The sequence below is a fragment of the Phaseolus vulgaris genome, chromosome 7 (genome assembly GCF_051622355.1).
Source record: "Phaseolus vulgaris cultivar YP4 chromosome 7, ASM5162235v1, whole genome shotgun sequence".
NCBI lineage: Eukaryota > Viridiplantae > Streptophyta > Magnoliopsida > Fabales > Fabaceae > Phaseolus > Phaseolus vulgaris.
In genome coordinates this window covers 41,152,101-41,161,927 of record NC_143504.1, presented here as the reverse complement: position 1 = coordinate 41,161,927, position 9,827 = coordinate 41,152,101, and the positions used below count along the sequence as shown (strand labels likewise).

Below are 9,827 nucleotides of genomic sequence, written 5' to 3'. Positions count from 1 at the left end.
GGAGGTGGGTGGATTGTCCCAAGGTTATTTTTGCATTCCCAATTGGTCATGGGTAATGTGGTGGTCATTTGGGTTTTCATCCATAAAAAGTGGGGATGAGGGCACCAATAAGTGGTGATTTCAGTAATAGTTTCTGCAAACAGAACCTAGTGTGCCTGAATTTTACTTAAATTGGTTCATGCTTGAGTTTTTTAACTGTCACAGTGCTCAGAGTATGTGGTGATTCCTGTCTACATAAGTGGTGATCACAGTATAACTTTCTCACCCATGCACGAATAGAACATAATTTTCTTACAAATATTATCATTGACAAAGTTCATATCAAACAACATTGCTGTAAACATTAACATCCCATTTTAAAAGGTGGGATACACAATAACCCACCACAATTGCAAACTAAATAAAAATGCATGACGGATTGGTCACAATGTGAAATTCTTTGTTAATATCATTCCAAAAGTTTGAACTTCTAACGTTGTGATGTCACTTTAAATTATGGCCTGCAAGGAAAGCAACATGCTTAGAGGTTTAATTTAAGTGTAAAATAATTGTACTGGGTTCAACATAACACAAGAACAATTTTTAATGTACAAACCTCTTCAATTCTGCTGCACTTGAATGCTGTGAATTATTTACACTATTATCCAATGATGTCAAAAGCGAAAGGAATCCTATTGAAGCTCCGATTGGAACCTACAATTGCAAACAATTGAATGAAGGAAGCGAAAACATGAAACAAACTTTCACACTTATAACAACAACAATAACTTACAGAAAGCCCTTCACTTGCATGTGTTATCCCAATGCATGTGTTCATATTCACTTGACTTTCAACACACACCCGAGAAGGAACATCTACAAAATTTCTTTGTTCATGCCTCTCCTATAAGAGAAATGAAAAAATTTAATTCCAAATAGTTGGCCTATAATATGTTTCATATATGTGATATTCCATTGTATTCATAAATGTGATACATGAACTCGAAATTTAGATTCAAATGTGGACAAAGTTTGGCATTGCACTAACCGAATTACGCATAATGGCAACTTGGTGTGTACTAGATGAAGTTTTGACTCGAGGACCTCTCTCAGTCCATGACTTCTTTCGGGTAGATCGTGGACGTCCCTTTCTTTTAACAGCAATAGGGCTACGAACTTCGTTGTTCATGTTCAAAGTGATATGATTAGGTGACATCGGTGATGGAGGAATGCCAGACAACACTGGTTGGGTCACAATTGTACAAGTTTGTTGATTATCCATGTGTTTGGCCAGAAAATCATCAAGACGCTTATGTAATTGTTCTGTTCCACTTGTTGAGGCACTTGCAAGTTCAGCTATATCATAAAATTTCTTGCACAACCCGTCATATCTATGAATTTGTGGATCATTGTCTTTCATCCCTGATGAAGCTCTTATGTAGGTGTGTTTTCGACGAAGATTTTTACTCCATCTGCTCAACACATATTTCATTGGTACTTGTGGGACTTTTTCCTGTGCAAGAACAACCAAGCAGTGTCGACACAAAATTCCCCTAAACTCAAATAACAAGCATGTGCAGGAAATATCAAAGTTACCCCGGTTAAAAGACACTTCAAACTTCATGTGCTTAGTTCTTTCATTACAAAAGGACTCTTCAACAACATCGAACCGACAACTTTGTCCCTCAGCAAGCACATTATGAGCAACACAATTCATTTTCAATCTAAATTCTACTTGTACTTCTTTGAATTTGGCATGTGTGTACTCCATTTGGAATTGTCTTTCGATGCTAGACTGGGACGTGCAAGGAATAACGGTGTTCATCGAAGCAAAGTCTGCTTCACATTCTAATTGTGCTTTTTTTTGTAGTGCATTGTTATATTGATGTACAAATTGTTGAAGTGTGGTCATCGAATTGATATAGCCATCAAAAAAGGCGTTCATGCTCTCACTCCTTTGTGTTGTTGACATCCCTGCCCAAAAGAAATTCTTAAGAAAACATGGCACCCAGCGTTGTCGTTCTTCGAATAGGGTAGTCAACCAAACATTGTTACTCAAATCATATGTTGTAATGAAATTTTCCCAGGACGACAAAAATTCATCAACATTGGTGGACTCATACACTACGATCTTCATTGCATGTTTGATTTGTTTATATTGGCCATAGCCTTGTAGCTTCTCAGGTATTTTCTTCATGATGTGCCATAAGCACCACCTGTGACTTGCATTAGGAAACACAAATTCAATTGCATTCTGCATTGCCCTGCATTAGTCAGTCACAATGCCTTTAGGTGGCCTATTTGACATACATCGCAACCAAGTTTGAAAGAGCCAAACAAAAGCATTTGTGTCTTCTGAAGATAGTAGTCCACAACCCAACAAAATTGATTGCCCATGATGATTAACACCCACAAATGGTGCAAATGGCATGTCATATTTATTAGTCAAATATGTAGTATCAAAACATAGAACATCCCCAAAGCTTTCCCACGTAGCCCGACTTCGTGCATCGGCCCAAAAAATGTTACGGATTCTGTTATCAATGTCGAAATCAATGTCAAAGAAGAAGTGCTCATTAAGCTCCCTCATACGAGAGAAATGAGTTAACAGTGTTTTCCCATCTCCTTCCTTTCCCAAAGCCCTCCTTTGTTTCCCGACATAGTTTCGCACATCTCGTTCAACAAATTCTAGATTATCATGACCACCAGCTGCTGAAACAAACGACTGATAACTCTTATTAATTCGTACCCCAGCATCGTCATTCATATCAAGCATCCTCTTTGTGTGTAAATTGATTCTTCTATTACCCCGAAACAACCGTGACTTTGTTGGACTTAGGTCATGTGAATGTTCTTCGTGCACAGACATAATATACCACTTTCCATTTTTTATCCCAACAGTTATTCGAGCTGGACATTCAATTCTTTGAGTTGGTTGGGTATTAACTTCTGTCGGAATAGGCGAGACATATTTTCCGGCTCTTGCACACACCAACATGAAGTACCTTAGCTCTTTGTTCGGTCCTTTCTTAGAACTTCGTGTTCTGATGCCAAAACCCTTTGAAATGGCATATTGTCGATAAAAAAATTTAACATTATCAGCACTATCAAAACACATGGCCACTATAGGAACCAAATCATCATCATTATTAATTCCTTTGCAATTAACTGTGTTAGAAGTCTCACATTCTTCAAACAAGGATATGTCATCAAGGCAAATATTCTCCACTTCGTTAATGTTCTGCACTGTTAAAAACATTACTGGATGCAAGTATTAATGGATGATATTTAGGAAATCCATTCACTTGCATGTGCCCAATGCATGTTCAATTTTACCATTGTAAAGGCGTTAATCTTAATGGTATTCTGATATAAAAAGTTAAACATGAAACATAAGGGTGGGGACATCCCTGAAATCTTTCATTTTATTTTATTTATTTATTGTAAATAAAAAAATAGTTGATTTATATGTATAAAAAAAAACTAATGAAAATAGGAACCATGAAAAAAATTCATCTTACAATACCCTCCTAAATTTGAAGATTTCTTACACAGTATACAGAATATGTATTAAACTTGGATATCTTCATACAAGAACTTTTACAATTTAAGAACTCAAGGATTGTATAGTAGTTAGGAACAAAATCATTATGAACATAGAAAAATGGGAAGAATATGGACAGTGAAGGTGCAACGAATGCAAATCAGAATTCACTAAAATTGCCTCATGAATTGGGAGACGGATAGTGGGATGAAGCATATATGAATTGCAATCTCACTTTCTGCCACAGTTTTTTATTTTAAACAATGAAAATAAATAGTTTACAAAAGTAGAGAACCATTATTCTTTTAGGAATCAAACTAGAAAACATTGAAAGAGAGTTTTCTCATGTGACATGCCTACTTCAGTTGCTTATTGCTTACACCATGAATTACTTAAAAGAAATAAACCATTCTATCAACTTCAAGTGGTGGCCAAAAGTCTGGGTCCCAGTCAATTACATGAAAAATTGAATTTCTCTGATGGTTCTGATGCACGTTATGTAAGGGAAAATCATTTTTAGACACTCCAGTTTTACTACCATCACTATTGCCATTCACATCACTATTTTTACCATACTTTATATGCATTGAAAATCAAAACCCAAAACAATACCCTAAAATCAAAACCCAAAACGGAACCCTAAATAACCCATAAAATTCAAACTCAAATAGAAATCCTACATAGCTACTATAATGCAATAAAATCTTAAACCCTAAACAAAAACTAACCTCCAAAGAAGCCCCCAAATCGCACGCACACCAATTGCCAACCCAGATTGAAGGCGTAATCTCGCACTGAATTGAAGGCACCCACTTTTTCTTGCGCCAGAAGCACCGCCCATAAATGAGGAGCACCAAGCTTTCCAAAACGAAAATACCCAGGAGCACCAAGCTTTCCAAATACCCAGGAGCACCAACCTTTCCAAAACGAAAATACCCAGAACACCAACCTTTCCAAAACGAAAATACCCAGACCACCAAGCTTTCCAAAAAACGCGTATAGGAATTTTTTAATTTTTTTTAAAAGGACAAAATTACCCCTGCCATGTCATTAAATTTGCCACCTAAGCAAGTTGTATCCAGGCGAAGAGTTGTTCACGTATCACTACTCGAGTTTTATTATGGGTGGTTTTAGCGTCGTTAGGTTAAGGTACTTGGGGACAATTATGTACTGTTGTCCTGTGACGAGGATGGTCTTATTGGTAAAATTATTGAAGAAAATAGAGATTGGTTTGCTGGAATGTTTGTCTCGATTCTTCCTTTTGGGATGAATCTTTTGCAGTTAATGAAAGATATGCTTGGGTACGTTGTAGAGGTCTCCCTCTACAACTATACAACTCTACAACTATACAACTATGGAGTAATCAGTGTTTTGAAAGTATTGGGGCTTTAGTCGGGAAAGTGGTAGAGATGGATCAAGCAACTCTTGCTAGGGAGGTTTTGGAATACGTTCGTTTTCGAGTTAGAATCCCGGCGGGCGAAACGATAAACGTGACGAAGGAAGTGTGCATTAATAGAACAGTGTGCTTGGTGTCTTTCGAAGAGGAGGCGTGTATTCCAGACCGCAAGTTGAGAAGCTTTTTAGTCAGTGGGGAGCCCGCTCAGTGTCGGATTCTGATGCTAGCTCAGAAGTTGGAGGTGGACAGGAGTGCTCAGACTCTGTGGGTTCAGTTTTTGACGATGGCAATGGTGGAAGAGAATGCGAAGAGGCGACGGTCCAGGGTTCGGTGGTGCATGCAGAATTGGGTCTAGGTGGGGCTCATCAACAGAGGATCATAAATCCTTCATTGAACCCTCTATTGGGTAGTGGGACGGAGAGAGAGATTGGTACCATTAATGTGGAGCATGAGGTGGCACAACAAAAGTGGGATACTAATCCCGCATTAAAAGCTTTAATGGGTAGTGGGGAGAAGGTGGAGGTTGGCACATTAATAATGGAGAATGGTGAGGCACGTAAAGTGCATGGGTGTAATCATGTATTGGATTCTCAAAAGGTGGGTGAAGGAATGCATGCAGCTAGTGGATTAAATGTGGAGGTTGGCACATTATTAATGGAGCATGGTGAGGCACGTAAAGTGCTTGGTATTAATCATGAATTGGAACCTGAAAAAGTGGTTGAAGGAATGCACGTGGTTAGTGAAATAAATGTGGAGTTATGCAATCATGAGCCACATGATTCTTGCCAAATTGGTATTAATGCAGGAGGAAATGAAGTCCACGTGGATGGGAGTGATGATGCTTGGTACGTGGGGTTTTCGGGCGTGAATGGGGTGGGAGCTTGTGGTGGGTTGGACCCATCTCAAGTAGAGAAAGAGCAGGTCGGTGTCTCAAAGGTGAGGGGTGTAGGGGCTGCGGACCGAGAGGGACATGGGGGACATGTGAGTCTAAGTGTAGGGGCAATGGAAGAGTCTCGAAGGGGGTGGCAAGATGTAGCTGTGGAGTGTGAGATGCGAGGAGTTTGTGGGCAGCTTGGTGATTCCCTGCCGCAAGTGGGTCTCATCGAACCGTGTGGGGTTGGAGTGGAGACGTTGGGGGAGGAAGAAAAGGGGCGGTGTTTGACAAGGGATGGTTGTTTGTGGCAAGGAGGGTTCCTTCAATGTAGACACCATACAGAAGTGGTGTTGGGAGAGGTCGACGGAAGGGGTGAGTTGGAAATGGAGGGTTTGGGCGGAGATGATTGTAATCTAGTTGAAGTAAGGGTAGAGCAGGGTGACTATATGGTTCAGAATACGGTGGGGAGGTCTACTGCTATTTTAAAGCCAGATAGTGCTTTTGAGAATGACGAAAAAATTTTTAGGCTGAAAAATGATGGTTTTGAGGCAGCTAAAATTTGGTGTCATGGTAAGGAAAAGGGGTATACTCGGTCTGATCAGGAAGATGTTGTTATCCGCAATCTACTTTCTTTAGAGAGCCGGGACCGCTGCAAGTTGAGGAATGAAAGGGGGAGTCCAAGGTTCTTAGATGATGAAGATAATCAGTATAAATATAAGAGGGATAGGAGGTAACATCAAAAGAAATTATTTAAGAAATTTGATTAATAAGGAGGAGGCGGATATGGTGTGTATACAAGAGACAAAATGCGCTAAGTTAAGTAAGGAGAGTGTTTTTCTTATGTGGGGATCTAATGAAGTTGATTGGGTTGAAAACGGAGCAAGCAATGGTGCTGGTGGGATTTTTACAGTATGGAGAAAAAGTTGCTTTCAGATGTCCAGGTTTATTAATGGCAGGAATTTTTCTATTATTGAGGGGCTTTGGAAGGTCGGGTTGGGGGTTCCTGTCACAATTGTGAATGTTTATTGCCCTGGTTCGTTGCGGGAGAAGATGTTGGTTTGGGAGGAGATTAGTGTTCATAGGTTGACACAGTTATCTAAGGCTTGGTGTGTTATGAGGGATTTTAACTCTATCAGAAGAAAAGAGGAGAGGAAGAGTTTGGTGTCAGTATCCGAGTATAGTAGGGAAATAAAAGGCTTTAATGCCTTTATTGAGAAAGCTGAATTGGTAGATATTCCGTTGACTGGTAGAAAGTTTACGTGGTATAAACCAAACGGGCTAGTGAAGAGTAGGATTGACAGGTTTCTAGTGTCAAAGGAATGGTGCGATGTTTGGCCGCATTGTAAACAGTTCGTTCATAGTAGATCTGTTTCTGATCACTGTGCAATAATTCTTAAAGATGAGTATGTTGACTGGGGCCAGAAACCGTTTAGGAGTTTGGATGTTTGGCAAAGTGATAGTAGGTTTAAGGTGTTCCTAAGAGAAAGATGGCCCAGCTATGAGGTGCAAGGTGGTGGAATGTACATTTTCAAAGAAAAACTAAAAAAACTCAAAATGGATTTAAAAGTTTGGAATAAAGAGATATTTGGGAATGTGAATCAACTGGGTGAAGGGTTGCAAAAGAGGATTAACGAGTTGGATATAAAAGATGAAGAAAATGAGCTCGATATGTATGAAAGGGAGGAAAGAAGGTCTCTCTTAGCAGATCTTAACAAAAATCTTTTCAAGCAAGAGGCGATTTGGAAACAAAAAGCAAGACAAAAGTGGTTGAAGCAAGGAGATCTCAATACGAAGTTTTTCCATACGTCAGTTAAATGGAGGAGGGCTAAGAACGAGTTACATGGAGTCCTAGAGAATGGTTAGTGGTGTGAGAACAAGGATGAGGTAAAAAACAAGGTCAGAGAATTCTTTGAAGCCAGATTTGTTAGAAATGAAGAGCTTCCGCTCAAGCTAGACAACGTCAAATTTAAATCTTTCTCCGGAGAAGATAACCAGATGTTGGTAGGTGTTTTTTCAGAAGAAGAAATTAGGGAAGCGGTGTGGAGTTGTGATAGTTCGAAAAGTCATGGGCCAGATGGTTTTAATATGGGTTTCATAAAGTTTTGTTGGGATTTCATTAAGATGGACATTATGGCGGCAGTGAAAGATTTCGAGGATAACGGTAAATGGCCTAGGGGGTCAAATGCGTCTTTCTTATGTTGGATTCCTAAAGTTGAAAATCCACAACAGCTCGGTGAGTTTAGACCTATTTTGCTGGTTGGATGTCTGTATAAAATCATTTCGAAAGCGTTGTCTTTACGATTGAAAAAGGTGATTAGTAAGGTCATTGATGTCAGGCAGTCTGCTTTTCTTGAAGGAAGGGGTTTGTTGGATAGCGTGTTAGTAGCCAATGAAGTTTTGGATGAGGTGAAGAGAAAGAAGAAAAAGGGCATTTTTTTTAAGGTGGATTTTGAAAAGGCATATGACTCTGTGAGGTGGGAGTTCATTTACTATATGTTAGAAAGAGTCGGATTCTGTAGTAGATGGATTCGTTGGATTAAGGGGTGCCTAGAATCGGCTTCACTGTCTGTTCTTGTGAATGGTAGTCCGACTAAGGAATTTCTGCCAAAGAAGGGACTTAGGCAGGGTGACCCGCTAGCTCCGTTTTTGTTCCTTATTGCAGCCGAAGGTTTGGCAGGAGTGTCAAGGATGACAGTTGAGAAGAATATGATTGATAGCTTGGAAATTGGAGGGAAAAAAGTGAAGGTAAACATGTTGCAATATGCCGATGATACCACATTCTTTTGTGAAGCAAACATTAAAAGTGTCTTTAATATAAAAGTGGCTTTAAATTGTTTTGAACTCTCTTCTGGCCTTAAGGTGAACTTCTCGAAGAGCAAGATTGGTGGCGTGGGGGTCGATCAGATAATGATTCATCGTTTTGCGGCTATTCTAAATTGTGAAGTGATGGTAACTCCTTTTGTTTACTTGGGAATGCAGGTAGGAGGGTGCCACAAGAGACGGGTGTTTTGGGTTGGGGTGGTTGACAGTCTGAGGAGTAAATTAAGCAGGTGGAAAGGTAGGTTCTTGTCCATGGCGGGGAGAATTTGCCTAATTAAGTCGGTACGTTCCTCTATTCCTTTGTTTTATATGTCCTTATTCAAAATACCCTCTGCGGTAGCAAATGAGATAGTGAGATTACAAAGGGATTTTTTATGGGGGTGGGGATATGATAGAAGAAAGGTTGCCTGGGCTTCTTGGAAAAAGGTGTGTGAACCACGGGAGACCAGTGGTCTTGGCATCATTGACTTAAGGGTTTTTAATTTGGCGTTGCTTGGTAAATGGATTTGGCGTTTGGGATCTGACAAGGGCGGTTTATGGAAGGAGATTCTTGAGTCTAAGTACTGGGGTGGAGAGTTTTGAGAAAGGGAGGGAAAAGTAGTAAGGACTCTCTTTGGTGGAGAGATCTGAAGGAGGTTTGGAGTTCGGAGGGTTGGGGTCAGAATTTTGAAGATGCTATCAAGTGGATGAGTGGTACAGGGAAGGAAATTGTTTTCTGGGAAGACAATTGGGTGGGCAACGGAGCTTTGAAGGAAGTTTTCCCGAGGTTGTTTTCCTTGAGTTTGTCAAAAGAATCTAAGGTGGCCGAGTTTGGGGCGTGGAATAATGGGCAATGGGTTTGGACATTTGCCTGGAGAAGGAGTCTTTTTGAATGGGAGAAGCAATTGGAGTGCCACTTCTTACAGGTAGTACAAGGTGTGTGTTTGGACTTGGAAAAGGAGGATAGCTGGGTTTGGAAGGATGGGGAGGGGTTATCATATACAGTTAATTCTGCCTATAATCGTCTTAGGAGGGGCCGGGATGGGGGAATGCCATTGTGTTCAAACAGCTTTGAAGATGTAAAGCCCTGCCTTCTGCACTTGTTACTGCCTGGAGGGTGTTAGCCACTAGGGTTAACTTGGAAAAGCGCGGGATTGCAGTTGAAAGTCCTTTTTGTAGTCTTTGTAGGGTGGAGGTGGAATCAAATAACCATTTGTTTTGTGAGTGCAGATTTG

General features: G+C 40.2%; 3 protein-coding genes across 3 annotated transcripts; 1 reads left to right on the top strand and 2 right to left on the bottom strand.

Moving 5' to 3' along the window:
- Positions 1–218: 218 nt before the first annotated feature.
- On the bottom strand, positions 219–3,165 carry LOC137829505 (protein FAR1-RELATED SEQUENCE 6). The gene is made up of 4 exons (XM_090305471.1): positions 1,028–3,165; positions 773–883; positions 596–693; positions 219–500 (listed from the first exon to the last, which is right to left on the bottom strand). Exons 1-4 carry the CDS (start codon positions 2,237–2,239, stop codon positions 494–496), a joined length of 1,428 nt encoding a protein of 475 aa, XP_090161597.1. The 5' UTR covers positions 2,240–3,165; the 3' UTR covers positions 219–493.
- On the bottom strand, positions 2,249–3,238 carry LOC137829238 (protein FAR-RED IMPAIRED RESPONSE 1-like). Its single transcript, XM_068636036.2, has one exon. The coding sequence runs from the start codon at positions 3,236–3,238 to the stop codon at positions 2,249–2,251; it is 990 nt and encodes a 329-aa protein (XP_068492137.2).
- Positions 3,239–6,576: 3,338 nt separating this feature from the next.
- On the top strand, positions 6,577–7,656 carry LOC137829237 (uncharacterized). The gene has a single exon (XM_068636035.2). The coding sequence runs from the start codon at positions 6,577–6,579 to the stop codon at positions 7,654–7,656; it is 1,080 nt and encodes a 359-aa protein (XP_068492136.2).
- Positions 7,657–9,827: the final 2,171 nt, after the last annotated feature.